This window comes from Cordyceps javanica, chromosome 2 (genome assembly GCF_051103115.1).
Source record: "Cordyceps javanica chromosome 2, complete sequence".
Classification (NCBI taxonomy): Eukaryota; Fungi; Ascomycota; class Sordariomycetes; order Hypocreales; family Cordycipitaceae; genus Cordyceps; species Cordyceps javanica.
Genome location: NC_139296.1, coordinates 4,707,879 through 4,725,774, shown reverse-complemented (window position 1 = coordinate 4,725,774; position 17,896 = coordinate 4,707,879). Strand labels below are relative to the sequence as shown.

At 54.7% G+C, this 17,896-nt stretch overlaps 5 protein-coding genes across 5 annotated transcripts; 4 read left to right on the top strand and 1 right to left on the bottom strand.

Annotated features, from left to right (window-relative positions):
* Positions 1-58: 58 nt before the first annotated feature.
* Positions 59-1,315, top strand: V2A60_003903 (PLC-like phosphodiesterase; the record flags this gene model as incomplete). Its single annotated transcript, XM_083255228.1, has 1 exon — positions 59-1,315. The coding sequence occupies one exon, from the start codon at positions 59-61 to the stop codon at positions 1,313-1,315; it is 1,257 nt and encodes a 418-aa protein (XP_083111354.1).
* Positions 1,316-2,390: 1,075 nt separating this feature from the next.
* V2A60_003902 (DUF3433 domain-containing protein) lies at positions 2,391-5,075 on the top strand (the record flags this gene model as incomplete). The annotated part of the gene is made up of 1 exon (XM_083255227.1): positions 2,391-5,075. The coding sequence occupies one exon, from the start codon at positions 2,391-2,393 to the stop codon at positions 5,073-5,075; it is 2,685 nt and encodes an 894-aa protein (XP_083111353.1).
* A 3,101-nt stretch (positions 5,076-8,176) lies between these two features.
* Positions 8,177-10,639, top strand: V2A60_003901 (uncharacterized protein; the record flags this gene model as incomplete). The annotated part of the gene is made up of 2 exons (XM_083255226.1): positions 8,177-10,554; positions 10,606-10,639. The coding sequence occupies 2 exons, from the start codon at positions 8,177-8,179 to the stop codon at positions 10,637-10,639; spliced, it is 2,412 nt and encodes an 803-aa protein (XP_083111352.1).
* Positions 10,640-11,299: 660 nt separating this feature from the next.
* V2A60_003900 (flavin-containing monooxygenase) lies at positions 11,300-12,799 on the bottom strand (the record flags this gene model as incomplete). The annotated part of the gene is made up of 1 exon (XM_083255225.1): positions 11,300-12,799. One exon carries the CDS (start codon positions 12,797-12,799, stop codon positions 11,300-11,302), a length of 1,500 nt encoding a protein of 499 aa, XP_083111351.1.
* A 2,978-nt stretch (positions 12,800-15,777) lies between these two features.
* V2A60_003899 (Zn(II)2Cys6 transcription factor) lies at positions 15,778-17,456 on the top strand (the record flags this gene model as incomplete). Its single annotated transcript, XM_083255224.1, has 4 exons — positions 15,778-15,860; positions 15,943-16,139; positions 16,220-16,664; positions 16,739-17,456. The coding sequence occupies 4 exons, from the start codon at positions 15,778-15,780 to the stop codon at positions 17,454-17,456; spliced, it is 1,443 nt and encodes a 480-aa protein (XP_083111350.1).
* Between the last annotated feature and the right edge of the window lie 440 nt (positions 17,457-17,896).

Here is a 17,896-nt window from a genome sequence, read left to right as displayed (position 1 = left end):
CTATCATCGTCATCATCATCGTCTTTGCCAACACATCTCCGTCACTGCCTTGGTCGCCATGAGACTGTCACTTGTGGCCGTCGGCGCCGTCCTCGCTCCGGCCGCCCTCGCACAGGTCGTCTCCTACAGTGACTCCTCCGGCCTCACATTCTTCACCGGCTCGCGCACCAACCCGCCGGCCTCGTCTACGGGCCCCCCCAGCGGTGCCTACTCGAGCTATGGTACGCAAATCACCCTCACGGGCAGCAACGACACCACGACAGCCACCTCGACCAGCATGACGACGCCTACCAGCACAAACAGCAACAGCAGTACCTCAGCCACGCCTACAAACATCCAGCCCTGTAACGACTATGTCGAGTTCTGTACCCGCAAGTACAGCAACATCAGCTTCGTCGCCGCTCACAACTCACCCTTTGTCCGCCCCGGCAACACAGCCTCTAACCAGGCCCTGCCCGTCAAGGTCCAGCTCAGTGACGGAATTCGCCTCGTCCAGGGCCAGATGCAGTGGCCGACCAACGGCACCGAGCCGCACTTTTGCCATACCTCATGCGACCTCCTCGACGCAGGTCCCATCTACGAGTGGCTGACTGAGGTCCGCGAATGGGTCGATGACCACCCCTACGACGTCGTCACCATCCTTCTCGGTAACGGCAATTATTCTGACGCCTCGCTCTACAAGCCCTTCATCGAGAAGAGCGGTATTCAAAAGTATGCATACACCCCGCCGCTCCTGCCCATGAAGCTCAACGACTGGCCCACCCTCGAGGAGCTCATCCTCCGCGGCAAGCGCGTCATAATGTTTCTCGATTACAATGCCAACCACACCGCCGCACCCTGGTTGCTCGACGAGTTCTCTCAGGTTTGGGAGACGCCTTTTGACCCCACCGACACAAAGTTCCCATGCACCGTCCAGCGCCCGCCCGATCTGAAACCTGAGGACGCCAAGGATCGCATGTATCTCATGAATCATAATCTCAATGCCGAGTTCAACGTCTTTGACATACAGCTCCTGGTTCCCGCCGTCTCGCTTCTCAACCAGACCAACGCTGCCGACGGGCCAGGCAGTCTAGGTATGGCAGCCAACAACTGTCGCGCCGATTGGGGACGCGCTCCGAACTTCTTGAACGTCGATTACTACAACTATGGTTCCAACGAGGTCAACGGCTCCGTCTTCCTCGCTGCCGCTCGTCTAAACAATGTCACCTACAATCGCACGTGCTGCGGCAAGGTATCTGCCGCGCCGGGAGTGACTGGCCCTACCTACTGGATCGGTGCCTCAGTGCTAGCATTGACCTTATTCTTGAACTTGTAGACTTATTCATAGACTTTCGATGGCGCGGTGGCCTGTAATTATTTCCTAGCAGTTGTTTATACGCAGGCGCTTTGTTTTGGCATCTACCTGCATCAGCATGGCGTTTGAACGGGCTGTTTGGAGCTTCGGGTACATGATTATTAGAAATTTTTTCTCTTTGACTATAGACAGGCTCTCTTTTCTCTCTCACCAATGTTTGCCTATATTCAACCATTTCGGGTGGACGTTTGATAAACTGTTTTGGTTAGCCCGTGATGATCGCTATGACTACAGCATCAACTGTAAACGACGAATCGTGCTTAGGCCAATAAGATACTAGCATACTCGAGGCGGGAATACGAGAATGGCAATGCGGCGTTCAGCCTCATCAATAGCGGTGGGAGGCCGCTGGCACTAGCCCTTCTGGTGGCAGACAAGCATACCCGGCAGGATGGGTGGCCTCAGATGCGAAGACCGGGCCGCTAGATGATCCATTTCAAAGAGCACACGAGCAAACAATACTCGGGCGGCTTCCCTGACCTCGAGTCTAATTCATTCGCACCTTGACACCATCTTGGTCGACCGTACTAAGAATAAACGAAACCACGTTTGGCCGTAATTCCAGCGCTAGGCAGCCCTCCCCCTCCTTTGTTCGTAGCGGCGAGGCTTGAAGCTTATAAATAATAAGTGGAATGGCCTTCTCCAACGGGTGCCCCAAGCCAAGAATAGAGATCCTCCGCGCAGCCAATGGTGGCCGGTTGCCTGCCCACTTGCTCAACTTCAGCTCATAGCGCCCAACACCAGCTGAATGGCCAGCCAGAAGACACCTCTTTTCCAGCATCGTTCAGTTTCAACCCATTCCTTTCTTCATCCCATCTCCCCTCAAGTATCTCTGCCTATTTCAATTCCGTATTCTTTGGTCTGCAGCACGCAACTTCAATCCCCGCTCTCTCCAGCGGCGTTATCACCCGTGTTTTCACCCCGCCGCGACCGAGTATAGTTATAAGCGCCAAGAACGAAGGCTGCTTGCTGCCACGAGACTTGCAACTCCCTACACCGTCCTCCCCGCGCCCGACCATGTTTTGGCTCCCAGAGCATGGACCATCATAGCGAACGAGGCAAAGAGCCTCTGCGCCAAGGCTACGCTTCCCCGTCTCCCCCGCCTCGTCCCTTTCCCGAACACCAGCTCTCCCACCGAAACTCGAGCATCTCCGACGTCACAGACATTGGCATCAGCCCGTACGAGGCATCCGCTGTCAGCGAGTCCGTCGTAACCAGCCCGATCCGTGCCGTGGCCTCCCCGACGTCGCTGTACAGTGGCGGTGGCACGTTCGGGGACGGGGCGCGCCTGCAACAACAATCTCGACGAACCTCGTGGCGCGGGACACTCTCATACACTGGCTCGCAACGGTATGCACCACTGGCGGGTGGCAGCGATGCCTCGAGGCCCACGCCCGGGCGACGGTCTTCAGCGACGAGCTTCCGCTCTCGGAGCAGCTATGCTCCGTCCCTGAGCGGCGCGATTCCCGAGAATGGCGACAACGAATCGTATGCTATGACGCTGCTCTCCCACCCGGCGCCGATGGGCATGACGCCCATGTCTCATCAGTACACACGCCAAGTCTCGGACGAGATGACACCGATGTCACCCGTGGGCTTCGATGTCGGGTCAGCATTGGGTCCTCTGTCCGCCCACGAAAACGAATACATCTCGCAGTGGCAGCAGCAGGAGGCGCAGGGCGTGTTGTCTGGCGGCCTGGGCCAAGGATTTCGCGCCGACTCGACGCTCCGCGACGCCGAGTTGCTGTCCACGCCGACCAGCGCCCGAAGCCTGTCGCGATCCTTCACTTTTCGCCGTGCCACGCGGATGCCGACTCGCGCGGAGACCATCAAGACGCGTGGTCAGGACGAAGCAGATCGCCAGGGGCGCGTGATCGAGGTCATCATCGAGGAGCCGAGCGCGGATCTGAGCAGCATCGAAGGCAGCCACATCTCCATACACAACGAGCCGGACCAGCTGCGGCGCTCCACGTTCCCCAGTACTGCGCCGAAGCGGCAAATCTTCTTTCCCAAACCCAATTGGAAGCCGTGGTCGATGCGCTGGCCACACCTGACGATGCTGATACTCATCTCCATTGGCCTGGCCGTCATGCAAGAAGTGCTGTTCCGGCGTTTCCACAACTCGCCCATCCTAACGTTCCACTCACCCAAGGAGGTTAAGCCGCTCATCTACTTTGCGGTCAAGTTCCTGCCGACGCTCGCGGCGGTCGTGTACGGCGTGCTATGGCAGTTTACCGACTTTGAGGTCCGTCGCCTTGAGGCGTTTTACCAGCTGTCCAAGGATGGTGGCGCGCTGGCCTCCGAGTCTATCAACGTCGACTACGTGACGAGCTTCAACCTTTTCCGCCCTTTTCGCGCGCTCAAGCTGGGGCACTACACGGTAGCGGTGTCGTCGCTCGGCACGCTTCTGGCGGGCTCTCTGGGGCCAACTTGTGCGGCAGCGACAGTTATCTTGACGCCGAGCCTGCACGAGCGCAACGCGCACCCTGACGCCGAAAAGACGCTCACCTTTTCGCCGACATGGTCGCGGCTATTGACATCTACACTGGCTATCTGTGCTGTGCTTGCCAGCGTTTTGTTCATACTACTCCAGAAACGGCGCTCGGGGCTTAATTCGGACGTGCGCGGCATCGCGGGCCTCGCGTCCATGGCGGTGGTGAGTCATATCCTCATGGACTTCAAGGACATGGACACAGCCAAGCATCATGACATCCATCACAAGCTCAAGTACCACCGCTACATGCTCAAGAATTCGTCGCTCGCGCCTGACGATGAGAACCCGACGTCGGGTCAGGACCGGGAAAAGTATTACGACGACGACGATCCGTTTGGCCACATGTCGGACAATCCGCACCCGCTGATGCTACGGCCGGCGGGGTGCGTGTCATTCATCGTCGCGCTGGTAGCTTTCATGGGGTTCGTGCCTGCATTCGTCTTCACTGACGCTGGTGTCGTGACAGACAAGGCGCCGTGGTTTGCAACAGCGTGGGCGGTGTGTCTAAAGCTCTCGTGGCACGGCATGGAGACGGCGGTGCGTATGATGGAGCCCTACTACATATTATCTAAGCGGCACGCGCCGTCCAAGACGCTCACGCTCGACTACACGGCACTGCCGTTTGGCTACCTCCCATTGCGGGCGCTGGCTAATGGGCACCTCATCATGTTCTTCGTAGGCTTCGGCAGCATCCTCGCCGAGTTCTTGACCGTCTTCGTCACGGGGCTGACAACGTCCGATGGACAGGGCTTCCTCAAGGCCTACGGTTGGGGCGACAGCGACCACCCCCCGAACACCACAGGTGCGACCGACGCCAAGAGCATCTACGCGGGGCAGGACACGCTCGTGTCCTTTTCCGTAAGCTTCGGCCTCGCCATGTTCGTGCTGCTCTACATGACCGTTGTCGCGACGGTGGTGTTTGCGCGCCGGCGGCACCCGTTCCTGCCCCGGCAGCCCAACACCATTGCGTCGGTGCTAGCTTTTATCCACCAGAGCAAGATGCTGTACAACTTTGTGGGCACGTCCAAGCTCAACAGCGCGGAGATGGCGCGGCGGCTGCGCGATGGCGCGGGTGCGCATGTGACGTATGGGCTTGGATGGTTCGAGGGAAGAGACGGGCAGACGCACTGCGGTGTGGACCAGGAGGAGCTGATGAGCACATACAAGCACGGCGTGGATTACTCCAAGGGCAATAAGCCGTGGAATACACAGTGGGATGTGCTGTGATGGGTTGTTATCAACCCTTACTATATCCGCGGCAATGTCACACTGCATGTAATGTACATATTTCCAATCGGAATCTCGACGGCATCATACGAGACCTAAGTAATGAGTGAGCGCTTTACATATACCTTGCCTTTCTTCCCTGCTTTTATAGAGACCTGCGACATGTTTTGTAGCCAACAAACTTGTGTGTGTATCCTTCTTCCCTTCGTCTAGCGCAAGCTGAAGCTGGGATGAAACGATGACAGCCGCGGCCACATGGCATGCCACTCCCATGCTAGGGCGGGCCGCGACAGGATGAGCCGTTTCAGGTCAGCAACAGGGTGAAGAAGAAGAGATGGAGAGAGAGAGAAAAGATGAATACCGAGTGGCGAAGCCGGCACCAAATGCCGAAGCAGATCGGTCTATGCAACGCTTCCCCTTCCCCTCCGATTTTCTCTGCAGGTAACTGCATGAAAACCAGATCGTTTGGCGTGCCTGTAATATCACCCCGAGTGGGATGGCACACTAGTTAGTTACCAGTACAGTGGCGGGGGACCGGGAGTACAGTGTTCCGACCGTGTCGTAGGTAGGTCGAGACGTTTTTTTTTCTCTTTCTTGTTTTCGGGAAGGAAATGGGAATTAGTTCTCCAACTGCGTGCGCGTCAATGTGACGTTTGGAGAACAGAGAGAGGGAGATTGATGAAGATCTCCCACAGTAAGAGCCCCCCCCGCCACGGGCGCCGCCAAGGGGAACCGCAGCAGCCATGACGAGCTTTTAAGTTTTCTTCTTCTTCCTTTTCTTATTTTTTTTTTTTTTTTGCCAACTAAAGCCAAAGGCTGGGCATCTGGAACGGCTCAGAGGCTAAAATGGAGGCCATTGAGGGCTCGCCAGAGTGCATTCTTTCTTCTGCCAAGAACATAACAGGATGAAGCTTGGCCACAAGGGCTGGGCGGCTGGGCGTTTTCCGGTGGTTGGGGATTAGGTGCACTTGGCGAGAGGGCTATGCATGACAGAGAGGGAGATAAGTTTCGGGCAGTTGAAAACATGACCAGTGTTTATCGTCATCCTTTTGCAGCTCCTTCTCTGTTCTATCCTCTTCTTCTTCTCCTTCCAATGTTGAATTTTTCCAAATGCAAAGTCATCTCATCGTGTACGACAACCGAGTACTTGGTACCGTCTGATTGGCCAGGCAAACAAAGCCCCCCTTGCGCAATTACCCCTGACAGTAGCGCCAATGTTACCCAGTATTTTTTACTCACGTTAAAACAGTGGATAGGACTGGAATCAATTAATCAAATTCGGATAGAGAGTTTTTACTCTTTACAGTGGCACTACTAATATTTTAATATCGATGCTGGTTGTTTTGACAAGCGGGCGGGGGTGGTTACTTAGTAGACCCAAACCAAGGCAGCAATAATCAGAGAAAGAGGCTACGGCCACACTAACACACTGATCTCCTCTCCGTCTTTGACTTTCATTGTTTCCATGACCACCCGCATTCCCATTGGGGCCCGGTATTTTTGCGAGCCTCGATACATCATGGGGGCTTGCGATGGTTTTTTTTTTTTTGCGGGGAGCAGCTATGCTCTTGGTGGAGCTGGGGATATGGGAAGGAGCCAAGGTACGAAAATGTCAGTTGCAAGAAGTGACTGGCACCGGAGCGCGTGTGATCGGGAAACGTGGGGTTCACAGACTTCCGAATGATGTTGTGAAATAAAAAATGATGACGAATAGATACCTGCATATCAGCATAGGCACTGTCGCTCTTGCACCGGTCTGGTGCCGCGACGGCCTGTGTGGTCAGTAAAGGTAGCATCCGTCCTGCAGCTTGGACAAAATTTCTCGTCCTACTTACTCGGCCTTCCCTCATTGTTATTTTTAGAACTTTTCTTCTTCACCTTCTCCTGCTCTTCGGATTTTTTATTGTCTCTTTCTACTTCTCTCTTCATCCCCCACTTAACCCCCCCCCCCCCTTTGCTAGTCTTTCAAAGCTTCTATCCCGATTGCTGAGCGAGGCCGTCAACTGCACATGTCTTCAAGTATATCGTTATCAAGCGAAGGTACAGTTAGCGCCGCTGTGAGATATGGTGGGTACATACTTAGATGCTCCCCTGTAGCGTGTACATCTTGAACCGAGCCTCGACGCATGCGAATACTATGTACTCAGTACTGCACAGCCCAACCTGGCCCACCCATCTGGCACGCTGGCTCAATGGACCATCCGCCCGCGCGCCCCACCCGCTGTCTGTGTTGTGCGATTTGCTGCACACTTACCAAGGATTAGCGCCCACAGGCCTAACAAAGCTTGATCTAGCAATACCAGTATGAGGCTTGTTGCAGAATGCCCACTGATAGCCTCCCCTCCAGCGCATTTCAGTGGCTGTCCGCCTCTGTACCTGAGCGCAAAGCCGCCTGTGCCTGGAGCCAACGCCCCAGTCCCAGCCCCCTAACCTGGTCCCGTCATGGCCAATCCTAGCCAATTTTGGCTGACAATGACCACTACTCAGTTAGTACTCCGTACACCCACCTCAGCTTTTTAGTACACTCGCCAAGGTTGGCGCAGCTTTCACCCTTCCCCTCCCCGTATCCAAGGCCCAGAACGGGTCCGGGTCGTTCCTCAGTCAGGCGGCGCAGCCAATTCGACCCCCAGCATAGAACCCCCCCCCTTACTTCTCTAGTCGCCTTTAGGGACTGCCTCTTCTCTTCCCTCATCATCGGCCATCTCACGGGCCAACCTCAATTCTTCTTTCTTACTTCTTTCTTACACCTTGTCTGATTCTTCGATAAACAAGGGCGGAACAGAGCAGTGAGAGGCACGTTCTTTGTTCGCATCCTGCTCCCACCGTTTGCCACACTCGCTATTCCAGTCTTCTCCTTTATTACTTTCGTCTCCATTTACGCCTTCAATTAAATCTACGTCCTGCGTCTTGTCTTCTCTGGTAGAAAACATTTTGTCTTCTTATCCGCCAGCCTGCGTATCGCTCCCTGAAATATTCTCTCGGATAACCTCTACGACAGCCCCTCGACTTCCCGACCAGCAAATACAGGCAGCCGACTCGATTCATCTCGTTTTCTCAACGCTACAGTCACGCTCGCTCGTCTCGTCCGTGAACCCGACACAATGCGGCCCTTTTTCAAGGCGCCGCTACTGCTGCTGGCAGCGGCCGCCACTCTCCTCTCGCCCGCCCACGCCGACAAAAAGCTGCAGTCGCTAGCCCTGAGCACTTGTCAGGACAACTCAGGCTTCTCTGCGTCCCTCTTCAACGTCGTCTTCACCCCTAATAACAACACCGCCTTCGTTTCCATGGTTGCCACCTCCTCCATTCACGGCTACGTCAACTTTGACGTGACCGTCACTGCCTATGGTTACCAGATTATCCGCCAGTCCGTCGATCCTTGCAAGACTGCCCTGTCCGGTCTCTGCCCCATGGTCGCCGGCAAGATTCCACTCGACTTCAACCTCAACCTAGGCGACGGCGCCGCTTCCCAGATTCCCGGAATCGCCTACGCCATCCCCGATCTCGACGCCAAGGTTCGAGTTCTCATCAACAGCACCGACGGTTCTGGCGCCGTTGCCTGCGTCGAGGCCGACATCTCCAACGGAAAGACGGTCGACTTGGCTGGAGTCAAATGGGCCACTGCCATCATTGCTGGCCTCGCCCTCATCTCCTCTGCCATTGTCAACGGCCTCGGCCAGTACAACACCGCCGCCCACGTCGCCGCCAACTCTCTCTCGCTCTTTGGCTACTTTCAGTCGCAGGCCATTGTTGGTCTGACCAGCGTCAAGATGCCTCCCATTGTCATGGCCTGGACCCAGAATTTCCAGTGGTCGCTTGGCATCATTCGCGTCGGTTTCCTCCAGGATTTCACCACTTGGTATCAGCGCGCCACCGGCGGCAAGCCCTCTACCATCTTTGACAACATGCTTACTCGATCCGTCCAAGTACAAAAGAGAGGTCTCGACATGGCTGAGGCTACCGTCAACACTGGTGTTGACCTGTTCAATCGCGCTGTCGCCATGGCGCCCAAGGTCGTCAACTCCATCGCCAAGCGCGCCAACATCGAGACGAGTCAGGGCACGTACATTGTCTACGGTATCCAGCGTGTTGCTTTCCGTGCCAAGATTGAGACGACCAATCTCTTCATGACGGGCCTCATCTTCTTCGTCCTTTTTGCCCTCTTCACCGTTCTCGGCGTTGCCGCTTTCAAGGGTATTTGCGAGCTGCTTGCCAAGAACCAAGTCATGAAGAAAGACCGCTTTCTGGACTTCCGCAACGGCTGGCTCACCGTTCTCAAGGGTATTCTCTATCGTGTTGCGCTTCTTGGTTTTCCTGGCGTCACTCTTCTCTGCCTTTGGGAGTTCACCCAGACTGATTCGCCCGCCGAGGTCGTTTTGGCTGTTGTTTTTCTCTTTGGCCTCATCATCACTCTCGGTTGGGGTGCCAGCAAGGTCATTCGCATTGCCCGTCGCTCCGTCATCATGCACAAGAACCCGGCCTACATTCTCTTCTCCGACCCTCAGGCTCTGAACCGCTGGGGCTTCCTCTACATGCAGTTCCGTGCCTCGGCTTACTACTTCATTGCTCCTGTCCTTGCCTACGCCCTCGTCAAGTCCATGGTGGTTGCTTTTGGTCAAGGCAACGCCATTGCGCAGGCCGTTTGCCTCATCGTTGTCGAAGTCGCCGCTCTAATTGCTGCCTCAGTCATGAGACCCTGGATGGACAAGCCCACCAACTCGTTCAACATTGCCATCTGCGTCGTCAACTTCCTCAATTCTATTTTCCTTCTCATCTTTTCGAACGTCTTTGGCGCCCCCCCGCTGATGATTGGTGTTGTCGGCGTTGTTCTCTTCGTCCTCAACGCCGCCTTCTCTCTTATCCTGCTCCTCATGGTCATTGTGTCCACTACCGTCAGCTTTGTCCGCAAGAACCCCGATGCCCGTTACCAGTACATGGCCGATGACCGTGCTTCCTTTATGAAATCTCAGACACAGCTCAACGCCACCACTGAACTAGATGCTCTCGGCGCGACAGCGCGTGGCGACAAGATGGGAGGCTATAAGGCCCCGATTGATCTCGATGACGACCACGATTCTCTTCTTGACGCTGGCCGCAAGGATCCTTTCTCGTCTAACAACCATTCGCAAACCTCATTCCACCAGGGTGGTCAAGGCCCCAGATCGCCAGTCAATCCTTCAATGCCTCTGTTCCCAGGCGGTCGATCTGAGAGCCCCTTCCGCTCACCGTCGCCCAGCTCCGGCCAGTCCAACCCATTCGGCAGTCAGGCAAATCTAGGTCCTGTGCCCCAAAGAGGCCCAATTCCCAACCGTGGACCGTCTCCCCAGTATGGTCGCGCACCTTCACCGCAGATGAATCGCGGACCGTCTCCGCAAATGCAGAACCGCGGGCCCTCGCCTCAAATGCAGAGCCGTGGACCTCCTCCACAACAGGGTCCTCCGCCTCCTGGCCAGGGCAATTATAGACAGCAAAACTCAGCCAGGTAATTACCACTTCTGGCACTCTATAAAGATGACATACTAACAAGGTACAGTCCCTGGCAGCGTGGCGCCGGATACGACCACTAAGCGACTCTTTCGACACGAGTTTCCTTGTCATGTATTCAATTGCATAGTTGCACTGGGCGCCTTGCAATTTAGGCCTCAAGCGTAGCCATATTTGATTCATCGTTGGACGAGCCGCCAATTTGTAATTTTTTTGGTTCCGAAAACTGGCGTTGGGATTATATATATTTCCTTTTTCAGGGGCGCTTTGCGAGGAGCTATTTTCTACTAGCAGTGCCTTGTACATACGCAAACTTTCATATTGGCATGGTAGAAGCCACGGTTCTTTTTCTTCATGCTAGCCGTCTACGGACAAGAATAATGTTGACTGCACGCTTGGCTTTCGAGTAATCTAGCTGCATGGACCGTAAAGATCAACCAGGGTGATTCGTCTGTAAAGTTGGCGTTTATATTGCCGTGAGGTGCGAGCTTTCTGGTCGAACAGTCTCAGGTCGTCTACGTGTAAGACAAACTGCCGATACAGTTGGCCCATGCCCGGCCGATGCGCACTCATTAGCCTACCCGGACTGGTCAAAGACAATCGACTTTGGATATTGGCGGCAATTTCCTGTAGAGACTCAAGAAGCAACTCCGAACCTGAAGAAGATGGGTGTTGAAGTTTACCAAGCACTCCTCCCCTCCTCGTGCACACGGTTATTGGCACCGTGCAGTGCTCAGTCAGGCCTACTCGAAGCACAGGCCAGTCCCCAAGGTTCCCCATTTCGCAGCATACATATCTTTTATATAATTATCCCTATTACGCCATATACCCGTGCTCGTCTGCGGGAACCGATCCTCGGAGCCCTTGAGATACGTCGAGTTGAGCACCGCCCAAAACGGTATCGACTCCATCTCCCGGTCGCCGTCGCCGTCGACGCGGGGCGTGACGACGGCAGCGCCTCTCGCCCGGAGCTCCCTCATCAGACGTAGCAGCAGCCGCGCCGCGCAGTCCACGCCGAGGGTCCACGAGCCCGACTTGAGGTAGCCGAGCGCGAAGACGACGTTGGGCAGGTCCTGGATCATGGCGGCGTTCCAGACAAACTTGCTGGCGACGTCAAACGGCGCGCCGCCGTCGACGCTGAAGCGGATGCCGCCCGCGAAGAGAAGCTGGATGCCCGTGGCGGTCACGATGACGTCGGCCGGCAGGCTCCTGCCCGACGCGAGCCGGACCGCGTCCCGCGTGACGGTGTCGATCGTGTCCGTCTCCACGGCCGCCTTGGAGGAGCGGACCGCCGCGAAGAAGTCGCCGTCCGGGCACGCGCACAGCCGCTGCTCCCACGGCTTGTACCGCGGCTTGAAGTGGGGATCCCAGGCGTAGCCCTCGGGCAGCTGGCGGATGTTGTCGCGACGGATGCGCTCCCGGACCGCCGCGGGGAATCGATCGCAAATGGTGGCCACCAGGTAGGTGAACATGATCCACCAGACCCTGCTGATCTTGTGCGCGACTGTGCTCGGCAAGAGCGCGAACAAGAGGTCTCTGACCTTGCTGCGGTTAGGAAGGCTGATGATGTACGTCGGGCTCCTCTGAAGCATCGTGACCTTCTTGACCTTGTCCGCCACCGACGGCACAATGGTGACCGCCGTAGCGCCGCTGCCGATGACGACCATCTCTTTGCCGGTGTAGTCGTAGTCCTCGGGCCAAAACTGCGGGTGTATGACTTTGCCTCGAAAATCGGCGATGCCGGGTATCTCCGTCTGCCGCGGCTGCTCGTAGTTGTAGTATCCCGTGCCGAGAAAGATGAAGCGGCTGCGGTACACGGTGGGCGTCTGCCGGCCAGCCTCCTGCACCAGCAGCTCCCAGCGCCGCTCCTCGGATATCCAGTTTGCGGCGACGACCTTGTGGCGGTATCTGAAGTGCCCATCGATGCCGGCCCTTTTCGCTGCGGCAATCATGTATTCCTTGATGTCGCCGCCGTGGGCGAGTAATTCTTGACGATGCCACGGACTCCACGCAAATCCGAAGCTGAAGATGTCCGAGTCTGATCGGACGCCCGGATAGCGAAATAGGTCCCAGGTGCCACCCATGGAGTCCCGAGTCTCCAGAACAGTGAACCGAGTGCCAGGCGGCGCCTGCGTATGTAGCCGGTAGCTGGCATTGACTCCAGCCACGCCGGCGCCAATGATGATGACATCAAAATCTTGCTCTTCAGCTGCACAACCATGCTGAGTTTCTTTGGAGTCCATGGTTGCTTTTTTTAAAGGGCAAAAACCAAAGGGATACGGAAAGAACCACAGGCCAAGAAGGCAAGGTATCGGCCGCGGGGAGGATCTTATTACCAGTTGCGGGGAAGAGCATCTAAGTTGGAGCTCCGTTCCGCTTTTACAACGGCGCCTCGGTATAAAGCTCAGCTGCCAATGCTCCAGAGGCTGAGAATGTCAGCTGGCACCAAGTGAGTCGAAAAACTGTGGTAAATGCACCATGTGGCAAAGACATACAGTGGCAAGGACGGCAGGGCAACGACGCCTGCATGCCACAACATAGAGCCACAACACCATATGTAATATTGTGACGACGCTCCTGGGCCCTGCAAGAATTTGAGACCCCGATCTTGTTTTATTTTAGTACAACAAACATCAATAGAAGTTAGTAACACGCCAGGACTTACTCTATTCCGACTTTCCCACTTCCTGGCCTTGCTTCTCCCCCAGGTATGCTCTGTCGTTCGTTTACATGGTCTATATATGTTGGACGTTCAGCGCGCTAGGGATGGTTGCAGCCATCAGGGACCTTATTCCATGAATATGGTGTGCATTGCCCCTCCTTCGAGCTGATAGACACGCTGATCTCAAGTCTGGCCGGTCCCGGACGTCGAGCCAACCGTAGCCTCTGCAACGTACCCGGCCATGCCGACTTGGTTACTGCGCAGTTCGGGACGCGCGAACTCCGTTCTTACGGACTCTTGCAATGGTCACGCTGGGCTTTGTGGGAGTCACTGTACCGTCGAATAAGCACGATGACAGGGCGCATTTTACTCCTGACGGCAGCAGAGCTATAGACGAGGGGCACAGGACAGTGGGAGCTCGCATCGTCATGGCCGCCGGAGCCAGGCACCACACACCAGCCGACCATTGCTTTCCTGGGTTTAGATATGCTCGAAACGTATTCGCATCAGATGTCAACGCCGAGGTTGAAATATATGGGCCAGTTACGTATGAGCTCCCATGCATAGCTTTGCAGAAATCTATATTCTGCATCGAGCATGTGACTACACCTCCCATATCGTGAAAGCAGGGGCGAGGCTGGCCAATGAACAATGCGCCATGTATGCCGTCGCGAACAGAGACTACAGAATCAGTTATGAATTCTGGTTTTTTTTTTTTACCTGAGCGATATCACAAACGTAAGCATCATTTCGTATGTAGCGTCTTGCCCCAGTACACAGCACGGTTGATGTGAACCCTGGTTCAAGTCTAGCCCAAATAGACTTGACTGGAGGAGCCACAGATCGATTTACATTGTCGCTCTTGATCCTCTGCTTCATGTATCTTGAAGTAGAAACTGCCATAGTTGAGTACAATCCGGATCGCGACGAAGCCGGTACTAGAACCTTGAGTGAGCAGCATTGCCTGGATTTTTGAGATTTTTGAGTCCCCCTTTGGCAACGCTTTCCTAGCTTTGCCTCCACCACAAGCAAATGAGAATCATTCCACCTACTTTCAAATACAAAGAGTAGCTGCGGTCCTTTCTTTGAGTGAAACCATACGATGGTGACAGCCGGCGAATCTAGCCGATCCGTCGGCGAAAATTGCCCAGCTTTGCCGCCGAGAGCAGCAAGTACAAGCCGAAATGGTTCAGTGGGCAGTTCTGTTACTATTCTAGGCCTCCAGAACGATCATTGTCATAAAGTTCCCAGTAGTTATCTGACCAGTTGGTTAAGTAAATTGAAAACCCCGGTACAGGGCCGGAGAAAATGAAGGTGACGTCATGTCCGAAACAGAGTCGGCCTAGTGAAGAATCAACAGCGGCTCGAACAAGCACCGGCGGTCAGGTCTGTCACTGATTCAAAATAGCCCTCCTTGTTATAACTTGGACGGATGCTCTCTTGCTCAATCTCTTGACAAAGTAGGTATACACGGTAGGGTTGAGTATCGTCGCTGTCGTATGACAGGCCAATGTATTCCTATAGTTGGGACAAAGCTTTACGTATTCTCCTTTTCTCTCTCTCTCTCTCTCTCTTTTTTTTTTCTTCTAAATCCCTAGTCTTTTTCGCCTTGGCCATCATCAAACTGCCACCGTGATGAGAGCGGCAGCCAATGCCAACCCAAGCTGAACGTAAACAAGCGCATCGCGCAAAATTTTCGACGGCTGTTAAGATCTTATGCTTTCCGGCAGATGAGATGCGATGTTGATAGTCGTACCTGTTTTAGTCCGTCTGGGCCTGCGTTGGGTTAGGCACCAGGGCAACTTTCGGTGCTTGGGAGGCATTTAGATCTGTCTCGGCGGTCAGGAGGCAATTTTAGGGGCAAGAAACGAATACGGTTTTTAATTATAACTGCTAGGCTATGATTATTTTTTTTTCTGTGCCTCGTTGATTTTCAAATTCGAAAAAAGAATGTATAGACTAGCCTGGAAATGTTGTGAGACCTACACGTCGATCAAGAAGTCGCAGATCAGTCGGCCTTCAGGTAACATAATTACTTCCAAGCGTAATAATTTGAGCTGTTGTTCTACCTTGTAATGAGTGGTACTGAGTAAGCTCTGTTAGTGCGTGGGCGCTCACTCAGACCCTGCATGTGATGGAGTAACATGGACAGGCCAGAATACATGAAGGCGTGTACTTTGGCAGATACGTGTTCCTGTATCTACTTAGGTTCCTGCCTGACGCCGGCGGCAGATCGTGCAGAAAAGGATAGATAGGCTCGACTTTACGAAACCTAAATCTACTACTCATGATGATACCGCCTGCCACAACCCACTCCTGTGCGATGCCGCCTTGAAATAGATAGTGCGCTTTTTTCAGCCAGGCTGAATTGGTCAAGCACAAATACAGCCGCAGTAAAAGCCGGAGCTAGCATGAATGGTAGGGCTATCTGGCTCATGGCGGCAGCTAAATATAGACCACGGCCCTGTCTTCTACGATCGTCTTTCGGTTCGTTTACGAAACCACCTCTACCAAATCTCAACATTTACAACATTTACAACCTCCACAGGCGACCGTATCATGACCACGCGTCCGAACAAGAGCGACTCGACGCGGCAAAAGCAATGGGCGCCCAAGGTTCGAACGGGATGCCAGACTTGCCGGTGGGTGCCCAGCCTTTCCAACCTGCCCGTACGATTACGTAGCTTGGCCACTGACATTTTCCTGTGCCGCTTCCCTTGACAGGGCTCGTCGCATCAAATGTGACGAGACGCAGCCTCATTGTACCAAGTGCGTCAAGAGAGGCCTCTCGTGCCAGTACACGCTGCGCTTTCGACCAGTGGCCCGCGACCGGCCGCTAGCACCCGCACCGACACAAGCACAAGCACCACTCGCTCAGGCCGAGCCACCGATGTGGCATTTCATGGAGGCCATTCGGTACTGTACGCCAGGGCCAAGTTGAGAGCTTTTACGCCTCCCCTTAACCCTCCACTACATGTCGGCTAACCTGCCGCTGGTGCAGACTGTGCTTTCGTTCGGCCGATACGAGTGGCCCAGGAGGGCACCCACGACATCCCTGACCCTCCGTTCCACACCGGAGACGTCATTTCGGCGAGGTTCATCTGCCAAATCATCGGCCATCAGGCCTTGACCTTATCCAGGAGACGGGGCAGCGCTATATCGTTCTGGGAAGAGCGCCAGTTTGCATCCATGCGGAGAAACTACTCGCGCTACTTCATCGAGTTCCTCAACATCGTGAACAGCTGCCTCCGAAGTGGGATTTCGGGTGGAGGCACGGCCAAGGCATTTCATCACCTATGGATCCTGCTTTCTTTTGACCTATCGCTCAAGGAGAAACTGTGGCCAGTGCATGTCAGCGGTGCCCTCGCCTACGCACAGCTTCTGGGTGGTCCCAAAGCCGCACTGAGCCTGCCCGGGCCACCTATTTTCTTCAGGCAGATGGTTCTGTAGGTTTTTTGTTCTAATCTGGACTGTCGATCCAATCATGTCACGCAAATGCATAGCTGACCAACCCCCTCAGCCAAGCCATCGTGAGCAATGCCACCAGTCCCGTGGCGCAGCAGATCAAGGGCCACGGCGGCTACACTGACGAGGAGATCAAGACCGTGCTGACGGACGAGGAGAGCACACGGCCTTTTCCGGTAGATCTGGTCGTGGTTGTCAAACACATAACGGATATACGCGTACAAGCCACTTTCCAGACTGGGAATCTCCGAGCACTACAGCATCGCATGCAACTTGTGCTCCAACGGATAGACATGTTTGATCCGGATGCTTGGGCTAAAGAGCTTGAATACTATAGCGAAGACGCTACCTCGGCTATTGGACAGATTTTCCAGATTGCGACGCGCCTCTACGGCATCCTCGCGCTGCCCGTATCGGTAACTGCGCCGGCCCTCGCAGCCGCGTATCCCGGCGTCGCCAGCGCCAGCGGCCCGGGCAGTGCATACGACAGCTTGCGCGTTTCGCAGCGGACCCAGTTGGTCGAGTGTCTCAGGGACACTTGGCCGCTCATGCCCCAGATAAGCAACATGTCGTGGCCGTTGCTCGTGGCGGGTGTGGCCTTGGCGGACGGTTCTTGGGAAGACCGTGATTTTGTGGCGGACTGCATGGACAGGATCTGGAAACAGCCAATGGGAGATATTTCCCCTCTGATGGGCTTGGAAAAGCTGCAACAGTTTTGGAAATCTGGCAAACGCGGCTGGGAGGACTGTTTTGATGAGCCTGTTCCACGGTAAAGCAATCGGTGATGATTACCGCAGAGTGCAGAAGATGAATAAGTGTACGCAACAGCTCGAAGATCCATGTCTCTTGGAGTTGACCGTTTTTTTTTTTTTCAAAAAAAAAAAAGAGTAAGTGATCTGGACACTTCTGGCCGGGTTTCTATAGAACACAAGTGCGCACAGCAGAACACCTCAAAGTTGTCGTGTGAGTAGGGCTTCAGCTAAGTACTAGGGAGATGGGTTCCAAGATTACTATGTGAACTGATGGATACAAAAAAGCATTTTTAAATATATGCCTTTCATTTCCGCTCTTCTCCACTGTCGCTGACGCTCGTGATTGCACGCATCGGTAGGAACAAGCTGATGAAGAGTGCAGAAGTTGGAATATACCCAGTGGAATTTGAATTGTGTGTGTTGTTCGTACATCTACCAATATTATATTTCCTGTCATGATC